This window comes from Vanessa tameamea, chromosome 17 (genome assembly GCF_037043105.1).
Source record: "Vanessa tameamea isolate UH-Manoa-2023 chromosome 17, ilVanTame1 primary haplotype, whole genome shotgun sequence".
Lineage (NCBI taxonomy): Eukaryota > Metazoa > Arthropoda > Insecta > Lepidoptera > Nymphalidae > Vanessa > Vanessa tameamea.
The window spans coordinates 8,106,092-8,130,639 of NC_087325.1; the positions used below are offsets into that span (position 1 = coordinate 8,106,092).

General features: G+C 31.9%; 1 protein-coding gene across 1 annotated transcript in view; it reads left to right on the forward strand.

Annotated features, from left to right (window-relative positions):
* Nucleotides 1-23,525, forward strand: part of LOC113400299 (MOXD1 homolog 1-like) — a 68,277-nt gene extending 44,752 nt beyond the window's left edge. Inside the window, exons 3-13 of the mRNA XM_026639822.2 lie at nt 14,154-14,303; nt 15,655-15,813; nt 15,991-16,303; nt 16,861-16,962; nt 17,200-17,363; nt 20,121-20,237; nt 20,472-20,618; nt 21,171-21,325; nt 21,508-21,608; nt 21,881-22,047; nt 23,249-23,525. Of these exons, the coding sequence (XP_026495607.2) occupies nt 14,154-14,303; nt 15,655-15,813; nt 15,991-16,303; nt 16,861-16,962; nt 17,200-17,363; nt 20,121-20,237; nt 20,472-20,618; nt 21,171-21,325; nt 21,508-21,608; nt 21,881-22,047; nt 23,249-23,431 (1,758 nt within the window). The 3' untranslated portion in view covers nt 23,432-23,525. The remainder of the gene's footprint in view (nt 1-14,153; nt 14,304-15,654; nt 15,814-15,990; nt 16,304-16,860; nt 16,963-17,199; nt 17,364-20,120; nt 20,238-20,471; nt 20,619-21,170; nt 21,326-21,507; nt 21,609-21,880; nt 22,048-23,248) is intronic.
* The last annotated feature ends 1,023 nt before the right edge of the window (nt 23,526-24,548 follow it).

The window sequence follows — 24,548 nt, forward strand, 5'->3', positions numbered from 1 at the left end:
ACATACATTGCGACCTTGGATCTAGAATCAGTCTCGTAACCGACTTTTTTACACAGTTAGAGTTAAACAGAATAACATTTTATTCACCTATTTATGATTTTAATATGTACATAATTTAGCGCTTTTATGTAAATGGTAAAAGTCAGTAAGTATGGACGTGGAGTGCAGAAAATAAAATAAAACCTCTTTGAACGTTGTAATACAGAAAATAAAGTCTGACTGCGTCGTGGAAGAAGGGAGTAACCGGTGATGACTTTACATTGATAACCTAAATAAATAATTGGATTTATACATAAATACATACTTATTATAATCATAAAAAATGTTAATACGAAATCAAAGCATCGGGCAATATCTTTATATGTGAGACATTTCTTTCACTCTAATAATACGGGAAATACAGAACAGTATGTGTGTCATAGTCCAAGGTTACAGTAACCCGACCCAACTGAAAAGTGATCAGGTGTAGGGATCTTACGAAGCTTTACGTTCTCTCAGACACGGGACTATAATACCGCCTATATTTTTAATTTAATAAACGGCAATTTAAAATTAATTAGTTCTTAAAACCTTACGTGGCATCTTTAAAAAAAACACTGATTCAATTTAAATTTCGAACACATAATCTTTAAAGATATGTAAATTCGCAAAGCTATTACGAGCATTTGCGAATCTTTTATAAGTACAATATTAGTATGCGAATCGTTTAACATGTTACCTTTTCTTAAAGATACGTATCAGATCTAACGATCGAATAAATTAGGATACTTTAAATTAACTAAATTAGTATTCAACATATCGTGTTGTGCCGTCATTGCTTCGGAAAATCCCGATTCTATCATTTGTGTGCACGACAGTACTTAGCCCCCTTACACCCTGAGTACAATCACGTAGAGATGACTCATTCGATGTTTTCTTGTCACATATTGACGTACCAGTTGAACAACAACGTGAATATTAGAACCATATTGTACTCGGTATTGTTTAGTCAACTATGCAGTTCCAGTATTATGGTTGAAGAGAATATTTCGAAAAGGTTCTAAGATGCTTTTTATTTTTGGTCACGGGTACAAATTTTACGATCAATTATAAAAATATTTTGTAGAATACGTGTTATTGTTTTAGTATTCGTTGAATACTTATTAATGTATTTTATGATAATGTAGTATCTTCAAGGGAATATGATGTGTGGTGGTTTCATTTGTTTTTATCTTATTTATTACTCACTTTGTTAAGTATGTTGCGATTGTGGAACCCAAAAAATCCACAGTGCTGATATTTTGCTACTAGTTACTACTGTTAATATGATTAATGTGAATGTTTAGCCGCAAGTTACTCAATCACGCAAACACGTAGGCTATGTAACACTTGAATACAATACCCCCTTCGCCTTTACACGATGAAAAGACGGGCGGAAGATGATTGGATTAAAAAAGTGATGATGATATCTTACTAAAGGATCATGAATGTGAAGAGAGACGGACAGCGCAAGATATGGTGCAAAGCGTGCGCAAAAGCAGAAGTCATAAACTGCTGGGGTCCCATACAACACAACTGAAAAGAATTCAAGCGTAGATACTTTATACATCACCAAGTTTCATACTACGGGATGCTGTTGGGCAAAATTCCTACAACTTTCTAGAGATCTGCGAACTTAGACCGATGAGACACTCATATATAACTTGACTCACTAAACTTATGACTAAGGGGATCATTGTTGTCATAGGTAAATAACAAAAAAATATGAACCATCAATATTCATTCGAAACATTTTATATGAATAATCATAGTCATAACCTACTATTAAATATATTCCTGACAGACTAAATCACTTCCAAGAGAATATTACATCTAAATACACCGATCTTAGTTGAAAGAAATAATTCCCACAGAATATTAACAAGTTTAAGCGAAACGATAAGAAGCCAATAAATATCATTTTAAATAAAATGTAACTCCCGTTTTTGACGCATAATTTGATAATTTTATGGTTAATTTTGTTTTTTATCGCTTCATTAGATTGATATCAAATTCTCACGTTTATACGGGAAGACCAGTAACGTATGTTTTAATTGCATTCATTAACGCATTTTCACCTGGCATATTAACGCACTTATAACGATACCATTGCATTATGGCGACCCGTTACGATTTAAAATTGACAACTGTTTGTCTTAAATGCTAAGTAAAATATGTTAGTGACGTTAAATATATTGTATATGTTACTGTAAAAGCTCGAACTAAGGTAAATCTTAAGATTTTCCAGTAAAACCTAAGATTTACCAATTCTTAATGGTAAATGCCCAAAACGGTTTGCGATTCGAACTTTTGCCACCATTCAATTTAAGGCACGGTAAATCTCATAACGTGTTATAAAATAATATCCGAAAAGAAAATAATTTAAATAGGTTAGGTTAGTTATTTAATTACTATCGTTTGGTACCTAAGGTTTTAACTAATAGTTAATTGAAATAAGTGATTAAGAATTACTCATTGTTTTATTCCTAAAACATCTACCAGCTGACAGCGGTAAAACCTAGCATATACTGAATTCAAATGGTAAAAGCCCAAAAAAATCGTCCCATTTTCAGAAATACTTACATTTAATAAATCATATCGGTAAACCCTAAGACTTACTCTTAGTTTATTTTACTTATTATATTAAAGCAAAGATTTATAAGTCACGCCGTTTGCCGTTATAACATAAGAGTCAGTCTTATAACCAAAGCGCGAAAAGATGCTTCACATAAAAACCGTTTTTGACCAAATTGAATGTCTAAATTCGATATTTAAATTTGAAGTCAAATCGTGTCCTTGGCAGCTATCACTACTTATACGATATGTCCAAAGAGTCAAAACATGTGAAGATTTCGTTACACGTCACGTAATTTTCGGTCGACACGCTTTAAATTCCATACGATACGGCATTTTAAATGAATACAGACATCACACTTATGGACGAATCGTTGTTAGAATAGATAATAGAGAAGTTTCCTTATAAATAGATCTAATCAGACCCTTTCCTGTAATAGATTCCCACAAGAAATTGTCATTGTCACGAAATACAATGCCGTTTTAAGTGGTTGGAAGTTGGATGCTCTTGTTATGTATTTCATGGGATTGTTATACGGAGTTAAAGTAACTGTGAAAGGTACTTTCGCCGTCAATCATTTTAAGAGGAAGGTATATTTATATTTCTACTGCCTTGCCCACAAGCCAAGCCAACGCATTAGTCATGTTTCTATATGTTCCAATTTAATTTATATTTCACGTTATGAAATTTTGTGCTCCCTACGTGTGCGAAACTGTCCTCTCCATACAAAGTTCACACTTGGACCAAAACTAGTAATTTGTAAAATCAATTAACACTCCTAGGTGCACTTCAGTCTTATAACGTTTTCACCGTGCTGTTCAAATGCGGGTTGAACAATGAACAAGACAGATTTTCATCCAACATATGCAGAGTATATTACAACTCAGCGGTACCTTCCCGAATTATAACCCCGGCTATATTATATCCACTAAAAAAACTCGTAAAAAAAATAAAAATAACATTTGATTTAAATATTAAATTAACGTTTTTATTTGAATTTGAAAATAGAATATTAAGTATTCATTGTGTACATAAACATAGAACGTATATAAAATTTAAAACAAATCGATCGTTATGAATCGAACGATACTACAAGTATGGGACGTGTAAAATCGAACGAAACGCTTATCCCACTTCGATCTGCCTTGCATTCTTGCTATATCTTACGAGTACATCGATACACAGTGATCCGTGCATCAATACCATGCATCTGGATGAGCGGATTGAATCTTTGTATGGATGGAAATCGCAAACGATAACGAATTATATATCTTATCTATGTAATAATACGTTGTATTATTCCTTGAATTTTCTGTTTAGTTTTGCCGTTTTCAGATCTCGATATGCTTGAAAACTTTTTACTAGCATGTAATTATAACATAGAATTTATTAGTAAAATAGAGCTTTGTTTCATTGTTCACGAGATTTCGCTGAATAAAGGATTAAATCTTTGTTCTTCTGTGTATAATAATTGCTTTTGTTACGGTTAGTTCATCTTAGTTCATCTTAAAATTAAATTATTATAATTATCAGATTAGAAGATATTATGTTAGATTATAGATACCTACTTAGTATTAAGGCTTTGTGCAAGTCCGTCTTGGAAGGTACCAGCCAATCATCCGACATTCTACCGCCAAGTAGCAATTTTGTGTTCCGGTTTGTTTGGGTTTATGTGACAGTGTAACAACAGGCACAAGGGACATAAGAACTTAGTTCTCAAGATCGGTGGTGTATTGGTGAAGTAAGGAATGATTAAAATTTCTTACGGTGCCAATGACTACGGACAGAGGTGACCATCAGTTGGCTCATTTGCCAGCCAGTCTACATTAATAAAAAATAAGAAATTAATGTATGTTTTCGTAATGATATACCTTAGTATTAATTATTTCTCTGCGACCAGACGGTAGTTAACTTTTAAAGTGCTTCTAAGGTTAGAGTAATAAATTTAATTAGCACTAGGAAAAAGTTACAGATATTTTTTTCAGAAAGTTAGTCAGCACTCTCCTATTCTGTCAACATATCTTGCTTCAAATTTCACATTTAGTACACGTTGAACTATTAAAGCTATTTATACATTATATTTTTATTTTTTTGTTTCTGACGTAATAAATTATTTATATTTGCTTTTATACCTCTGTTACGGTTTACTACGTGATTAATTCAAAACATGAGGTTCGATCGAGGTCATACATAATGCAAGGTGCACGGCAGACAGACAGACACCTGCAGTTTAATGTTTATACGTAGAAATACAAGTAGAATTAATACATTTCTCTCCCACGGTGCAAAATAAACTTTATATTTAATATGTAGAGTCTAAATTTGCATACATATTTATTGTACTATGTTACTCTAATATCATTGATAGAAATAGTTAATATTTTGTTGACAGTTTGCTTAATGATTTTAATTATTAGAATTTATTATGAACAGAACTACTTGAGAATTGAGCAGCTGTAGTATTCACTAAGAACTCACTTCGTATTTTCCGAATTCATTTAATAAAAGAATTATCAGCTGTTTTTATATAAGATACTTATTACATTTTTCGTGTATATAATAACATCCTTTATCTGAGAACGCGAATGTGAGATAAATTCGTGTTTTGTTTTTGTTCGTTTGGTAATACTATATGTATAAACATATGTATATAAACAGTAGTAATTCCACTAAATCTCATTGACTCACAAATGTTAAAATTGAATAAATTGATTTATTAATAATCAAAATTAAATCTTCCAATTCCACAATGAAAATAAAGGAATAAGGTTGATGTTATAAAATGTTCCACCTCCATTATAATTAATGTTTGTTATGTGAATACAGATTAAAAATTTGATTCGATTTTTTTTTTTTTTGGAACAAATTATTTAATAATGCAAATTAATTATTAATGCATAACATCATGCATCAGAATGAATAACATGTTTGTCGAATAATTAGGAAATCCTTCTTTATAGCTGATCTTTACATATTTTTTTATAATTTATTCATAAATTATTAGTGGTAAACTATAGATACGGTTTTTTTATTTATTTGTTTTTTGTAAACATAATGCAACTTATACGGACACGGACAAACACGTATACGAACTTTTTAAGTAATTAATCAATATATTTTTCTAAGTGGTAGGTAGGTGGTGAACATTTTATTATCAGTGTATATGGGTAAAGAACTCGGTTATCTGCCATCCTTAACAAATCAAAGTTAATTTTAAATCAGTTATAGGAAAGTATTGGGATCACATTCATTATTCGAATTCACATGGAATGCTCTGAATGAGTCTACTATCGTTTGACGTCAATGTTTCACTGTTATTGTGTTGAAGATTCACATGCGCGAAACACCACGCGTTTCTCAAAACTTATTCTTTTGTGTAAACGTATAAGGAATTTTAATGCTTCCGTCTGAACTTGGAATATATTCTACAATAGAATCGATTGCGCAATGTCGGCTTGTTTCATAGACGACCATTTATCTGACGTGGTTCCATATACCCTATTCTTGGTGTATTGTTATTGTCGGCCGTCTCCGATATGTATCTGCCCTTTGTAAAATATACATTGGAATTAGTTGACTGTATGAAACTTAATTTTCCATTTGAATAAATAGAACGAAATGAAAAATGTTTCCAAGAAATTTTATACAATTTTAATGTCATTGATCTTTAAAATTTAACCAATAAAAATATTGTTATTATTTTGAAACTGTTTATGTGGCTGCTTGGTATTTTTAATTTTCTCGGATAACCTCTTATTTCCGGTCTGAAAATTACATTAATCTAGTTTCATTTATAATATACATGTATAAGTAATTAAAATCATACACAAATGTTTGTTTTTAATTATAATTTTCTACGTAATTATATTAAACTGAATTAAAGATATGGCTCAGCATTAAAACATCACTCACTAAGTTACTTTAAATAAAATAATCAAAAACAATAAAAACTCAACAGAGCAATGATACAGAAAAACATCATTAACGGATACGTGTTCGACATTACCGAAATAAATAACACTCTCTTTGATTGAAATGACCAATTATTTATCTTAACCGCTTTTAATGAATTATGTCGATATTTTGTCATATTGTTATTTTTTTTTCAATGTATTGGCAAGGGCATTGAATATTTTCCAAATGAGCTCCTGATGTTAAGTGGTCACCAACGTAAACATACATTGGTATTGTAAGAAATATTAACCATCACTTAAATTTCCAATGCCCACCTTGCGATCTTCAATGTTACGTCATTTGGGTCTGTTGTTTCAAATCGGAACACAGCGTTACTAAGTATTGATGTTTGGCGGTATAATTTATGATGTGTGGGTACCTACCCAGACGGACTAGCACAATGCTCTACCACCAAATAATTCAAGAAAATTAGTAGTCTCTTCTAGTATCTATACTCCAAAGTATTACCGATAATCTATACTAATATTATAAATTACTTTAATTGATGGTAGGGCTTTGTGCAAGCCCGTCTGGGTAGGTACCACCCACTCATCAGATATTCTACCGCCAAACAGCAGTACTCAGTATTGTTGTGTTCCGGTGCGAAGGGTGAGTGAGCCAGTGTAACTACAGGCACAAGGGACATAATATCTTAGTCAAGGTCGGTGGTCCATTGGTGATGTAAGGAACGGTTAATATTTCTTACAGCGCCATTGTCTATGGGCGGTTGCGACCACTTACCATCAGGTGGCCCATTTGCTCGTCCGCCTAACGGTACCAAAAAAATATGCTAAAGTAATTCTGTCTGTCTGTCTCTTTTTTACAGCTGAACCATTCAACTGTATTTGATAAAATTTGATTATGCACGCTTGATACGTTTTATGCCTAACCCCTTACGATCAACCACTAAAATACAAGTGAAGTTGCAGGGGACACCTTGTTGGAATTTAATTAAATTGTGTTTCATAACTTGTGTAAAGTTTATTTTGAGATTTGTCTCGTTTCTCATACTTCATCACATCGCCGTCATTATTGTTATTAACTGCGACCGCATTGTCCTCGTCGAATACGATAAGATAAAAGTGATCGAACTCTTTATTCAAATATATAAATGTTATCCGTCTTTGTTTGTGCCATCTTACTAATATTATAAATACGAAAGTTTGTGAGGATATTGATGTTTGTTAATCTTTCACGGAAAAACATCTGAATACAATTTAAATAGAACGATAATTGTTGAGTAAGTTGGAAAAAAATCTTTCACCTGTAAGCTATTTAGGCGTGCGCTGTGATATGAATCTATACTAATATTATAAAGATATAAAATTTGTTTGTTTGTATGTAAGGAGTAATCTCAGGATCTAATGAACAGTTTTTTTTTACACGTAGTACCTAATCAACTCTATGTCTGAGTGCTATGGGATATATCCCATTATATTTATATATATACAATATATAATTTTCTTTATCAATAAAATGCACCAATTAATAAATTATATAGTTAAAGATATAATAGCAGAAATTGTTTGTTAATAAGACAACGTATTTGTATACTTTACCAAAAATTGCATGGTATGTATCTACTAAGGAACAGTCTCTCAAGCCTTGTAGGTACATTCATTTATTTGACTGACTCATCACCTACGTCTATTTAATAAAATTATTTTGCATCTGACAAATGAATTATTTATTATTTACCTTTTCATTTAAATGTTGTCATAAATTTTATGAAAATTTATTCTTGCGTTACATTCCGGTAAATTCTGATGCGCAATTGCGTGTTGCTCACATGTCGACGGGCAATTTATACGTGAATCAACTTGAGATCAAAGAGCACTTTTGTTCTTAATCCAGTTTTTTTTTTTTTCTTTATAATAATATTTGTTCTTCAGACCGAAATTTCGCATCGCATTCTCAAAGAGTAAAACACAAGTTTGTATGTTAGTGCACTTAACAAATCTACTTTCTTTTTTCTCTCATCAACGCCCTCGATGCGAATGAAAAGCGATCAGGCATAGACGTATTCGCCCTTTAAACCTAATTCCAACAATACATATAGACAGGATTGCCTGCACAATTGTTCGCCCAAACTATCGGAATTGTGTCAACGGTGAAATGCTGTTGATTGATTTATTAAGGCAGCTTTTTAAAATTTTGAATTGAATATACTTTTTTAAATACCCACTCGATGTGTTTCTTCATAGCGGTAGAATAAGTAAATAATTGAAAAAAATATTAAGTCCTCAAAAACATACAGAATTTAATAAAACCATATTGAGAAAAATATATATTTATTAGAATATATTGTCATGTTTATCCAAGTTATTATAATAATTCATCAGTCAGCTGATCGTATTTATTCAATTGCCAGACGTACGTATAGATATTAGCGCACAGAGACATGCCATTGCATCCTGCCTCCCTTCCGCAAACAGTCAGGTCATCGCGTCTCTATGCTATCGGTCTAGGTCTTGCGTCTTATGTCAACGTCTCCACGCTAAAACTTTTCTTATTATACACAGAATTCGTGAAACAATAACGTATCATCAAATCATTAATATTACTATAAATAGGGACAGCGTTTTTAAAGTTTTGGTTTGGGTTTGGGGGTATAATTTTTGTTAATGTTTTACTATGATCGTGACAAATTGTTTCATTAAAAACTACTTACATTCTTGCAGTTTTTGCTCTGTAGACTAGTAATTTTCAAACCGAAGGTAGCTTTACATTGAATTCAACAATGTAACATAACGATTTAAAAGTGCTATTATAAGTCTACTTGAATAAGTCTTTATTCAAGTAGACTTATAATATTGATTTTTCTATTAATATAAGTCTCTGTAGAATTAATAGAGAGCGTGCGAACCAGTACTTGTGACAGAGTTCAATCTTTTTGCCCGAAACTTTTTAATAAAATACGTTGTACCTACCCAAATTCGACCTAAAATTAACCTTGCTCATGTAAAGTTTCATTTAAAAATAAACCTTATTAGATGATGTGTATAATTTAATCATTCTTATGATTAGCGTTTATATTTTAAATAAATATATTGTTAAACAAAAAAAAACAGATATCTCGTTACCGGTGCAAATATCAACGTTAAATTTATTTACGTGTAAAGGTGTGTGTAGTGAAGCATTCAATTTTGGTAAATCGCACGGTTCGTCACTTGATGGGTAAACGTGATTTCATGCGAGAATCAACTATGGTAATTGATGAATTGGTGACCCCAAGTTTATTCTACCGTGAATCAAACGTTTGGAATTTCGTTGGCGAAACGTTGCCTAAACATGTGATATTTGGTATCAAATATAAGTCAGTGTTAGGAAATATAAACGAATTAGGCGGTACCTTATTGGTATAGTGTTCGGTGTGAAGTACCTACCCACTCTATCGTTTCATATTCTACCACCAAACAGCAATACTTACTAATGTTGTATTCCGGTTTGAAGAGTGAGTGTGCCAGTATAACACTGTTGTTACAAGGGACATTAAATTTGTTCTCAATGTTGGTGGTGTATTGGTGATGTAAGGGATTGTTAATATTTCTTTGAAACTATCGATTTCATCGGGGGTGGGGTGGTAACGACTTATCTTTAGGTGTCCCGTTTTCATTAAAAAAGTCTTTATGAAATTCTAAAGCCAATTTTAATTGTATATTTTTATTTAAATAATATATTGATGGTATCCTGAATGACTTCGGTCTTTCTCAACGGAGCCAACTGCGTAGAAGATTTTACTGATCACTCTCATGAATCTATTGAACGGCATTCTGACACTACCGGAGAGAGTTTAAGCGCAGGACCAACAGCTTTAAGTCCTATCCATTTTTATATACCAGAAACAATCTACAGTAATTATTTCTAAATTATAAAGTACAGACTTATGAAAATAAAACCTTTGTATAATTATCATAGCAATATAATATAACCTATCATTCGAAGGAGTCAGCAGTTATATGATGATATTAGTCATACGTCTAAACCTTGACTGAATTTATTCTACAGAGAAACAGTTACAAAAGTCTAGCCTTTGTTTTATTACTTAATACATTTAAAAATAGCTATAGTTCTTTAAAATATGAACTTTATTTTCTCATTTATAACCGGTGAACTGACAAATGAGCCAGTTTATGGTAAGTGGTCACCACTGTCTATCTATTGGCGTTGTAAGAGATACCCTTGCATCGTTAATGCTCCAGGAACCTTGGCAACTAAATAGTTATGTCTTCTGTGTCTATAAGTATACTGGCTCACTCACCTTTCGTCTCGAACCCAAAATACTATGTAGAGCTGTTTAGCGCTAGAATAAGTGATGAGCGAGTTAGTTGTTACCTAGACGACCTTGCACGAAGCCCTATAACCAAGTAAAATAAATAAATTCATGTGAATTATGTCTTGTTAAATATGGCCTAGATTTTTTTATTATTAGTCTTTCTACTATGAGTGTGTTAGAGTCTCTAGAGACTCAATACATTATGTCAGGATATTTTAAGATAATTTATATTTCTTTATTATTTTATTATATGTTAAGGTTTTAAGACAATAAAAGATTATATATGAAACACAAATATTTCTTTTACCATTATAATAGCTGTAGTAGTCGTAATATTGTATCAATTAATATTTACATTAACACAATTACCTTAACACTAACTTTGTATCTTGATAATTGCAAAAAAAACACAAATCATACATTATTATCAATAATCTTACAAGCAATAACAATTATACTATATCACAAAATTATATCGTACCTTGTTACCTTGCTGCTCCAGAAAGAGTAAAGTATTCTGTACGGAGTTTCCTTCACTTATATAAACCTCACTACAAATCAATTGACTCACAATATTGAACAGAAAAGTTAAAGTACCCTCTTATTTAATATAAATGTTATCAGTACAATTCAAAAATAACTTAAATTAAATTATTATTATTATTATTACAGAATTGATTAAAACATACAATACATAGTGTAAGCCTTGTTTGTAATCGTCTAATTATTTATTTATTTCTTCCTTAATCTGTCGAGTCCTTATGAAACTTTAGATTTTCAAATGTTATATTAAGAATTTATAAAATAGTTTATTAAATATGTGTCTGGGCTATAAACGGAAATAAATTACGTCGATATCCGTCGATTACGTCGTCTTATATATAGATGCAAACCTGGTGCGTAGCTCACCGAAAATAGTTATGTAGAACATCTCTTCTATCATCGAAGGCTCTTTACTGTGTGTACTTATTTATTGCTGTTGTAGTCATACTTCCTATTATTCTACTATACGTGATATTTACCTTTGCATAATGTGTATGAATAAAAATAAAAAGGCCGGTCTGAAGCTGTTAGGACCTTAACTGTTTCTGTAATTTACAACCCGGATCTGACGGTCTGCATACATCGTACTCATATTCCAAGATATCCTATAAGTAATAATTTTATTTGTTTTTTTTACACGTATTTGTTAACGACAAGCTATCCGGTAGATGGTAGATAATAATCGTTCAATGTTAACGCGTTATTGAATCGCAAATTAAATTGTTACTAATGAAACGTAACATGTGCTATGCCTTGAGTTAGGGTTATCACGGCAGATATAATGCAATTAAAAAAAAAAGTTAGAATTTTTTTTAGTAAGAGCTAAGACTATGTAGGTTATAAAAATATAACTATTGAGTTCCTTGCCGGTTCCTCTCGGTAGAATCTACATTCCGAACCGGTAGTATATTCAATTCAATTTTGTAAAATCATGATGAATGTTTGTATAAGGTATATTTTGATTGTACTAATTCCGTGTTGTAATTGGTACAAATTTTAAATATATATTAGTTTAAGAACACGTATTTTTAAAATGAAATAATCTTTTTCAGGGTTGTTCTTTTGAATATTTTATTTAAACATAACATTTTCATGACTTTTTTTTTTAAAGCTATTACTGTTAAGAGCGTATTTTATATCGACAGCCCTGTTTAGTAACACTCAGAAACAGGCTTTTGCATGAATTCAGCGATTCGACGCAGAACGCCAGAGGTTCCCACGACTCAATAAAACCTCTTTATATTACATCCTGAGCTTAATTGTTGTGATTTCAACTCACCAGACCCGTTTCGCAACGTTTTCCTGCTCGCTTCCTATAGTAAAACAAATAGGAGCTGATAGGGCTTCGATAGTTAGCCTTCACTTTTCGTTTCTTTTGTTCCTATGTGAAATTATAAGTCTGTCTCGCTCGTGTTAGTCTTTAATGAATACGTTTGAGACTTAGTGTAAAAAGGATATCAATACATTTGTAATATTCGATTCTGATACGTCAGTACAATCTGATTTTTTTTTCTTTTAAATTTGAAATATTTAAGTAGTTTTGTAATTGTATTTAAATTAAATTTCGATACACAATAATGTTATTTTATGTTTATATTTTTATTAGTATGTAAATAATAAATAGTATTTGATATTCTTAAAGTTAAAATATGTCGCTATTGTATATATGTATATTATGTAATATTACCTACAGCAGCGTTTTTGATGAATGGCTTGCAAATACCTTGTTAAAAATATTTAACATTTCATTGCATTTAAAAATAAACATCCTATTTCAAGTACAAAAGGTCAAGGATTATTATCGTTGAATTAAAGTTTAACGGTACGAAATGAATATATTTTTTCATTCGTATAGCATCAACAATGCGTAGGAACGCTGACATTTGGTAAATGACACCCCTGTCCATACACAGGGCCAGGTGCTTCTGGCACGTGCGCTGCGACATCTGCCGACACAAAAAAAAACGAAAATAGTACAGGAATTATTATTTTTTATCTTTATAGCACACCTCTGCCTCTAGCGCATCTGCCGTTTTACGTTCAAAGCCCTTTCGTCAGCTGTTTCGATTCAAAAATTAAAACTACCGTCGACTTTAATCGGATAGCTATGATGCATCTTATTGCCTTGCATTAGAATTGATTTTAGCTTGACAGGTAGCATATTGGTCGTAACAATGAGATAGATTTAATAAGGAGTTATTAAAGATAGACTGCTCCTTTTGGAAAGTTGACCCTCGCTTTTATGGCAATGTGGATGACGAATGCAGACGTGAGATAGATGCCGAATTAGTGCGATTTTGTAAATTATAAGAGCAATCTATTTCATATTTTTGAGTATTCAGATTAAAAAGTTATTGCACTGTTACTAAAAAATTATAGCGAAAAGTAAATTTTGTATGATATTTAGTATATTTTTAATTTACTTATCTTTGTCTATATAGTTATCAAAATATTCGTATATATTATGTTCTTTGTCTATACGAAGTCAAATCAATATTCTTAAATTTCCTTATAACTAGAATTGTATTAGAAAATATTTCCTTTGAAATTCTTCTACAGTAATGGTTAATATAAAAGACGAATTTGTATATGAAAGAATCATAAAAGTATTTCATATTATTTGGGACAACCTCTCCAAACCAAAAATACCAGCGTAATTCAAGTGACCTTAGAAAAATTCAAAGAACGTCCACTGTTTTCATGATGCGATGGAAAGATTTAAGGCGATAATATAAGTACCAGCTCCACATATTCTTTGAAATTTAAATAATTCGTATCGATTTGCAGGACTGTCACGGACTAGCGTTCGATGACCGGGCGGTTGCGGACGAAGTGCAGAACTACGAGATGGTATTGGGCTTTCAAAACGACACGCACACAATTGTGGAATTTAGAAGACAGCTGGACACGTGTGATCGACAGGACTTCGTTATTGGTGTGAGTAATCATATGACGATTTTTTTTATATGTGTGCTTTTTCCATACTAAAAAGGAATCCCACATACAAAGGAATTCTATTACAAGATGGTCAGTTCAAATATATTTTCGCTATAATATTCTTATTATTTTTATTTCCTTTACAACATTTATAATACATATTTTTATCGTAAGTTCTCGTTACTTCAAAGTGACATTGCCCATTCGATCAGGGACCTATCAGAAATACGTTCTCCAGCGGCCGGACTTTAGTGATACGCTTCAATAGAAACACTTGACATTATATTATTATAGTAAATATAAGTACACGTTTTATTGGTGTGCGTATCTCCAGTACAAAATATTTTTACCTTTTGATTTTGCTATGTACGTGATTACACGAACGTGTGTACTTTTTGATATGTTTTTATGTTCAATTTACTTTAGTTGTAATTTCGTGAGGTATTTGCGATTTGCACTTGAGCTTAGTAGTGTGGATATGTATGTTTGAATCCATATGCGTCAGTTTATTTATCAGTAAATTGCAATACAATACCTTCCAAGAATTTTAAGTTTGTATTTCATTGAATTAGAAAATGAAACGACATTTCAATTAACTTTATTTACACATCAATATGTTTTATGTAATAAGAGAAATTGGCTTTAGTATTTAGTGTAGACTTTTCGGGATCTATAAAAGACTAGCTATTGCCCGCAGGTTCGCCCGTGTCGGAAGGGGGAAGATGTTACGGCTTGTATATAGTCATCGTATAAGCTATCACAATTCCAAATTTCATTCAAATCTGTCCAGCCATTTTGAAAGATATACAAATGAAAAAACATACGGACATACACATTTACAATATGAGAAGAATTCAAATATACATACATACTTCATTTATTTAATAAAACGTATTACATTTTTTTTTTAAATATATTCTATGTTTTGTTAATGGGAAAGTCAATCCTTTTCTCCTTGTCTCATGCAGTTCTAAGTCTTATTTCATTCTTTGCATCATTACTATGCAAAATGGTTTTTATATCTGCCTGGTCGCTGAGCATATTAGGACGTCCAACCAAACACTCCCCAACTTCATGCTTTAAAGTATCTGATTCATCATTCAGGCGTTAAACGTTACCACCTTAGGATATACCGTGATGTTATTAAATCCATATTGTTTGTCAGTAATAGGCTATGTAAGATTTTTTTTCAAATCATGCTGGTAGTATCATTAGTACGTTCAGACAAAATCTTCTGATCTATAAAACTAAATATATATATAAATATATGAATGAATGAGAACCAGAAGTATTAAAAACAGATGGATCATTAAATTCACAGAAGCCTAATTGTCTTTTATTTACATATTAGGAAGACACAACCCAAATTTTATGGGCGCTTGGACCAGAAGGCTCGGATGGTGAACTTCCAAAACATGTTGAGAGTGGTTCTCGACCTCTGCGATTATTGCAGCCACTGCCCAAACCAGACACTATACCACTTAAGCATTGGGACGTTAAAATTAACAACGTAAGTATAAATACTTTTCTTATTTCATAAATAATCTAATAAAAACAATGACAGAGTTGATTCTCTATTCAAATAGAACTGTAATCATTTTGGCCATATTTTTCTATAAATATCAAATTTTGCAAACAGCAAATATCAAGAATATTTTTAATAAAAATAGATACTACTTTTTTTCAGCTGACAATTCCTCATGTCATGGCAACGTTATTCTGGTGCAAAGTTTTTAAAGCGCCTGAATTAACGAAAAAGCATCATATAGTTGGCTACCAACCTTTAATAGATAGTAGACCAATCAGAAATGGAAAACCAGTCCAAGAAAAGAATAGTCTTTCTCCTGTCCATCATATGGTGTTATATGAGTGCGCTGAAGACCATGATAAGCGGCAATGGAATGAGTGGTCTGAAAGTTCTGGGTTTTTTGGACCAGCTCGACCGGGAGAGTTGGCGACATGTGTGACTCCCATTGCAGCTTGGGCTATGGGTTCTAAGGGTAAGATACTTACACCATCGTATAAAATAATCGCACATAAATAACATTCTGAACTTAATAGTCAATATTTCAACTATACAATGTCATGAAAAATATGTTTTGTACCAAAAATATGTACATTCCAAATATAAAAATATACAATGGATTATATACTAAAACCGGATATTTCTAGTTATTTTCAAGAGTCTTCGTTTCCTTGTAACATTTACCTAGGTTTCAATAAATACCGGAATAAATCGCAACAGAAAATTATTCAAAGAATTCCCATACCGTGTTAATTTCAAACTTTGTTTATACACTGCCTATAAAACGTGTGAAATATTTAAACGATTCAAACATTTCACTTAGAGAAACTAAACTTCCTCAGCTATGACATAATTTAAATCACTATTACTGCCTACGCTAAACTCCAATTTACGTCTTAAACATATATCTTTAGCGTCGAATTTCCTTGAGAACTCTTATTTGCATAGACAGTTGATTTTGAACTTATATTTAATTATTTTAGAGGCGAATTTGGTTTGAAATTCGTTAAGTAATATTGTGATTGTTTACAGGTGAATTCCTGCCTGAGAACGTTGGCATCCCGCTAGGCGAGAAAGGAGGAGTCTCCTACTATATGCTTGAAGTTCATTACGACAATCAAGCGCTTCATGAAGGTAAGCACTTAACACCTTAAACCAGGTTAATATTATTTATGGTCTTTAGTAATTTTTACTTTTAATATATTTCGTTAGTATCTAGCAGTCCATATGATTTATATGCATATCGGTTAATCATGACTAATTTATTAAGCACGCGGGTGATTACTATTCAGAACTCACGCACCCAAACTGAAATGTTTCGATTCTAATCTGACCAAAACGTCATATCTAAATATAGGGTATTTTATTCAGTTTTAGATAGTTCTGGCATCCGTATCCACTATACACCAGCTTTACGAGCACATGACGCCGCGCTCTTGGGTGCTGGTGTGGGAGTCTCCGCGCTACACGTCATACCGCCGAAACAGAACGCGTACAGAACTGTCGGGATATGTAGTCCAGAGTGCACCAATAGCGTAAGTTATAGAAGTATTATTATTATATTTTTACAGGGTAGACAACATATATTTATAAAGTTACTATATATAATACCTGCCACGGTGCCAAAGGGCACCATAATATATGACTCTACTTATTGCCCGTGGATTAGCTCACTTTTTTAGGAATTTTCATTTGTCAGACATAAAAAAGTAGCCGACGTCCTTCCTTGGAGTGCAAACTTGCTTACCAAATTTCATTTGATTCGGTTCAGTGGTTTTGACCATGAAAGAGCGACGAACGGAAAGACTAAGTTACTTTCGTATTTTTAATTCGAGTATAGATAACCTATATTAAATAGTCCCATATATTAATAGTACTGCCGGGACAAAGTTATAGACCACGAAAAGTTATAGTTATATAAGACTCTCTGGATATAATTTGAAACAAATTCCATTATGCCGTTTCCATTACGTGTTCGACTTGTTTCGACCGTAAAAGACGAATTATAAAACAAATAAGGGTAAGTATAGAAAAGTCGTCCGATTTTGGTTGAGTTCCACATGTATTTACTTTAATCTTACCAGACCATCTTGCCTTTTTCAAGAGATAACTAAGGAAGAAAACCTTTCCAAACCCCACATGACGGTTGCAATGGCCTTAATGTTAAATTGATAGCTCTCAAGTTTCTCTCAGTCTTCCTTTTCACTATATCGAGCATTTGTATACCAAAAACGCAAGCTCATAACCCTGATTATATTTATTTTCACAAAACGTTTATTATAGTAAAAGTAGGGTACAGGATTTATTTACCTTAAAACCTCATTATGAATTGCTCGATAACTTTTATGACTTTATAAATAAAATAAAGTTTTTTACAGATGTTTTTATTAAAGCGTAATGTTAATTGATGTCGATATTTACGGAAATCTAGTCTTTTTCGAATGCTTTTCTGAACAACTCGGTGTCCTTCTTTACGAGGCACAGGAGAGTGACACTGGTAACTTAGAAACTTTGGGCAACTACTGATGGGCAACTTTGAGGTATGACCAATAAAACTCACTCGTCGATGGACCGCGGGATTTGTAGATTTCATAAGTTATAATATCGTATTCGCTTTTAAGTCTAAATTAATAATATTATAAGTGTAAAAATAACTCTGTCTGTATGTCGCACTTTCACTGCCAAATCAATGAATCCAATTTGACGAAATATCGTCTGAAGCAAACTTGAACTGGCTACTATTTTGCCTAATACATGACAACTGACACTTGGGCTACTATTAGTTGATATAATTTACTTTTTTTTAATTTCTATATTGGTCGTCCCAAGCCATCGTCAAAATTAATTTCAACATTTAACCATTCTACGAACGCTAGCGAAGACCTGGCCCCAAATAAGACTAGATATTCTTCTACGCATATGACTTTCTTCATTATAAACAGTTTACGTAGACCACTATTATTAAATCCACTATATTTAATCTACTCGGGCGAAGTCGGAACGGATGGCTAATTATTCATAAAACATTAATTGTCAATCGTACTAATTACAACGATAATTGTTAAATGAAATAAATATTCATAAGTTTTCCCATAAACCGTTAACTATCAGCTAAGCGTCGTTGCAAATGGATTTTGCTTAACTATCATAAATAATTATGGATACCATTAGAGGCAAGGCTTTATGCATTAAACATAGTATATATATTAAATTAATATGTGCACTACTAACGGTACATGGGGGGGGGGGGGGTTAATTGTTTTTGATAACAATGTTACAATTAAGATATTTATAATGACAGACGTATTAATATGTGAGATATTTTGGAACAATTAATAAATGTTCATATTATTTTAATTATTATATTTCGTTTCTAACTGTACCGATCGTGGTGTGACTGGAAGCAATATCTATACATATAATAAAATTGGAGTGTCTGTTTGTAATATTAAAATAACCGCGTTTTACTAAATGCATATGTATGTATACACGGTACATATACCTAAATAACATTTTTTACAATTTTTGTCTGTCTGTCTGTATGTCTCTTTGTTCCGGCTAATCTCTGGAACGGCTGGACCGATTTTGAGGGGATTTTCACTGGCAGATAGTTGTTGTAATAAGAAGTAACTTAGGTTACTTTTATTTTAGAATTATATGTAATATAATAATAAAGTCACGCATTTTAATTAAATTCAAACGCGCACGAAATCGCGGGCACAGCTAGTGTATAATAATATAATAAATATTCACTAGAGAGCCTTTTGGCTTTTAGTTAGTTTTAAAGGGTCTTAACAACACGCTTTTAGTTTTTTATATACATAATTATCTCATATTAAACAATACATTTGATTAAAATGAGGTACTTATCCAAAATATTATATCTCATTTTCTGGTCTATTTTTATAATTTCACCGCCCTTTGGAAGATACTGTTATAATAAAATACTAATTTTTACTTTGTTTTTTAACTCCGGATAAGTTTTCCAAGAAATGTATGATAATATTTTTATATTCAATTAAGTCATTGATCATTTATTATGTTAATTTTATTTGGTAATGATAATCATAAACGCATATATATTTGCCATATTTACTTATAACTACTAATAGTTTTGTTGTTTAATAATAAGCAAAGTGAGATCACATAAATTTCATATTATGACGGGGCAAAATAGTTCTTAAATCATTTGGGAATATGTAATAGATTTGCATAAAATATGTGGTATAATTTCGACCAAACACGAGTTACTATAGAATAATCTTTATTTATGAAGTGTGTACTCATTTCAGACTATGCCAGAAGATGGAATAAATATTGTATCAGTCTTGTTACACGCTCACGGTACCGCGAGAAAAATTTCACTCAAGCACATACGGGGCACCGAAGAACTACCTAGAATATCTGAGGTAACATATTAAAAATGTACATTATTGTTACAGCGCCATCTATGTGTAATCGTGTTAAGCTTTAAACGAATGCGTTGTATAAATATTACACTAGATGGCGCTGAAATAGAGATAGGATTTGTACTTTCTTTATTAGTTGAAACCTTTTTCGTTAGATGGCTCTGAATTTAAAATGCATTAAGTGGTTTTGATATAAGACTATAGATGGCGCTTATACTAAATGTTTGTTCACAGGAAAACGCTTATGACGCTCGCTATCAACAATCCCGAATAGTTCCAGGTGGAAGAAAGTTCTTTAAAGGCGACACTTTAATCACAGAATGCACCTACGATACTACATCCAGGGATAAACCTATCTTGGGAGGATATTCAGCATCACAGGTTTGTAGCATGAGAAAATAATAAATTTTAAAAAGGTACAACCAAAAAAGTAGAAAAATATATGTTGTATAGAGTTTTAATATTAGACGGTAGAATATTTAATGAGTAGGATCTTCTCGACCAGCGGCTTAAAATGTTTAGTGGCGTGTTTTAATACGTTAATAAATAAATGACCATACTTTAGAAATAATATATATGCGAGCAAATAAATATGTACCATATTTCACATTCATACAAAAAACTTAAATTAAAAACAGTTGATGACCTCGCTGCATTACAATTCTAAATCGCAATTGTGATTCTCTTAGCGAAAAATGTACCTGACCTCAAGGCACAAGGGACATAACATCTTAGTTTCCGAGGTTGGTGGCGCATACGTGATGTCAGGGATAGATAATATTTCTTACAACGCATACCATCAGATGGCCCATATGCTCGTTCGCCAACCAACGCCATAAAAAAAAAAATTACTCCAAGTTCCAATTTTTCAAACACACGTGACTCAATATACCTACTTTTAGTCCATATATTAATAAATACAAGTTTTTTCAGGAAATGTGTCTGTCGTTCATATTATACTATCCACGGACCGAATTAGCTGGCTGCTATTCTATGACTCCAGTTGTTGAATTCTTTGAGACATTCGGCGTTCAAGAGTTCTATGGATTGAATATGATGCAAGTTGAGAACATATTTTTGTCTTCAGGGTGAGTTTGATATCATATTTTCATTAATAAATATAACATTTAATCTTATAGTTGTGTCTGTATATATTGAAAAAAGCGTAAAATTTAATACATTGCAAAAGATTGATTTCTATGCCGTAAGCACATTGTTGTTCTTTGAGATACTATAAATACTCATAAATAACGAATAATATTTGTTACAGTTATTTAGAAAACTCGCCAACGGAATTGGAAGCGATTACAAGAGATCATAGTGCGGAAGAGACGGCTATGCAAGGAGACGACCAAGGCGTTGGTTTGATGAGTAAGTTCATGAGTTCCATAATAGATGGCGCTATTATGATTGATGATGCATAATAGATTTTTGATTTTCGCAGTGATTCTAAAAAACATTGGTATTTATTTTATCTACTTCATCAATAAAATATCGTGATTAAGCAACCGCTTTACTTTTAGTTTAACTTATTGGTGAAAAATCGCAAATGAATTTACATCCCAAGATTTTCTATCCAAAGTACAGAAGAACCTTCAATCAACAAATAACACACTAACACAAAATAATTTCCTTATTTTCAGAAGACTTAGTAATTAAAGAACCCTTAGAATTTCGCAATAAGACATTCATGGCGCACTTGAATGAGATGCCTTGGCACGAGCCGCTATTAACCGAACAAATAGAAAAGACCCTGTACCGAGGATGTCATATGACGTTCTGTAAGAAAAGAGACGATAGTTGGGGAGCGGTGAGTTCTATATGCTTATTTTTTTCTTTTAAAGAATTATTTTAACTGGCAACACAAAATAGAATGTTATTTGTTTTGGTTTTGCTTGTACCTGTGTATGGTTAAGTTGTTTTACGAATACTCTACTTATTTATAATATTTAAATGCTAGACAAGATATACAGACACAAATATCGAACGGGGGTCAGGGAATTTGTTATATACAATAGTAAGTAACTATTTATTTATAAATTTATTTTTCGAATAACTACAATAATAATTCTATTTGTTTTCGAATTGATATCTGCCATCAGCTATATTTAATCTTATTATAATTATATACTTGTGAGATATAAATGTGTATCGGCCTCTGTAGTGGCCAGTGGAATAGGTAATTTCTAACCGTAGCAGGTCACTCGATTCGTGGTCGTTACACTAATTGGAAATCTCGGCTATACTGGCTATATTGGCTTGTTAATTTTGAAATATTAGTACCGATATTGGTAGTATGTCATACACGTTGTGAATATTTTTGATAATATTGATTTAAAAAAATAATAATGACAAAATGTTATTTACTATGAAAACAAATAATTGGATCTTGAAACTTTATTTTTAATTTCTTAACAGGCTCTCGTGTCTCTTGGTAACTTCCCTCTTAAACGATATTTAAAATAATGAAATGACAAAATTATTTAATTTAAGTTTGATCATACATATTTTTAAAAGCAGAATGTTCTACTACAAAACTGTAGCTACTATTCAATGTATTTATTATATTATATTATTTATTACAAATCGATATTATTACTTGAATAATTATACAATGAACCGAGATGGTCCAGTGGTTAGAACGCGTGCATCTTAACCGATGATTTCGGGTTCGAACTCAGGCAAGCACCACTGAATTTTCATGTGCTTAATTTGTGTTTATAATTCATCTCGTGCTCAGCGGTGAAGGAAAACATCGTGAGGAAACCTGCATCCGTCTAATTTCAACGAAATTCTGCCACATGTGTATTCCACCAACCCGCATTGGAGCAGCGTGGTGGAATATGCTCCAATGCGGGTTCTTCTCCTCAAAGGGAGATGAGGCATTAGCCCAGTAGTGAGAAATTTACAGGCTGCTAATGTAAAAAACTGCTTGATTTATTTGATTTTATCGTAATTGCATTTGTAAGGTTTAAAAAGGGTTGTGCTTAAGTGATTGTTTTCTTTTCCAGCCTATCCAGATACAAAATTATCCGAATTACACCGAAATAACAAGCAACGATGCTTCAGAGAAGTCGTGTAACTATAAGAGCGTGAGATTACACTCAAAAACGAATACGACGGGTTCGTCCACGATAAACAAATTACAATCCGCCATCTTGGCTGTTTGGATCGTGGTAATAATCGCGCGGTAATAAAAAAAAAAAAGAAAACAAATTATTATGTTGTTTTAGTTTTTGAGTTTTTATCGCGAGAGCTTATTCAGTTGTTTTGGAATAATTTCCGCTCGTTTTGTACAAGAATGTATCGAAAAATGTTTTTTTTTTTTTGCCAAATTATTTTATATTTCCCGTTCGCGTATTTATTATCTGTGGATGATGATTTTACAAGAGGACACGGTTTTGTGTGTAATGAAACTTAGCTGAAAATTAGCTGTCTGATTGTTATCGTATAAATTTGTATGTAATTTTAAGAGTCAAATCGTATTGCGGATTTTTGAGGCGTAAATTAAATGGTTCTGTATGTATGATAATGTGTATGCGCTTTAATTGAATAAGTATTTCGGAATATAATTAAGTAGACTGGTGCTAAAAGGGCATAAGTGCCTTTATAAAATTTGACATGTTTAGTGCTTTAAGTATTGTCATATAAGCAAACCAGTATCAGTTCGATCGTTGTCGATATTGGCCCTTTTAACACCAGGCCACAGATTTATTTCATATCAATGTAAAATCTGCAATGGAAAATTTGTAGAGTGAATGTTTTTGTGATAATTGTACTTATGTTTTTGCTCACGGAAACGTTTCAGACATCAACGTGTTCAATTATGAATGTGTGATCAACGATACCAAAAGTATGGTATTAATGTACTTTATTATTATTTTTTTTTATTTTAACGAATTCCTTTAGAATTTTTTTAATATTATTTTTTTATTCAACGAAAATATTCCTGTTTTTTTTTTTTTTTGAAGTATTTAAATCTATTTAAAACGAATGTTCCTTTGATTATTTCATCTGTGAAATGTAATTTATATAAGGAGGCGCATTTTTTGTACATATATTATGATTATATATTACCGGTTATATTTAGTGTGTCCGTGTATAGTTACAATAGATATGGTTTACTTTTTCTTTATTAAATTCGGTTGTTGTTACATTAAAAATGTTAACCTCAACTTTAAATTTCAAGGTACACCGTATGTTAGAATGCAATGAGTATAGTCTGGTAGGGACAGGACTAGGCCCCTCACCCTCCAAGATAATACGTTGAAATTATGACAGAAACAAAGACCTCAAATTAAAAAATCGAGA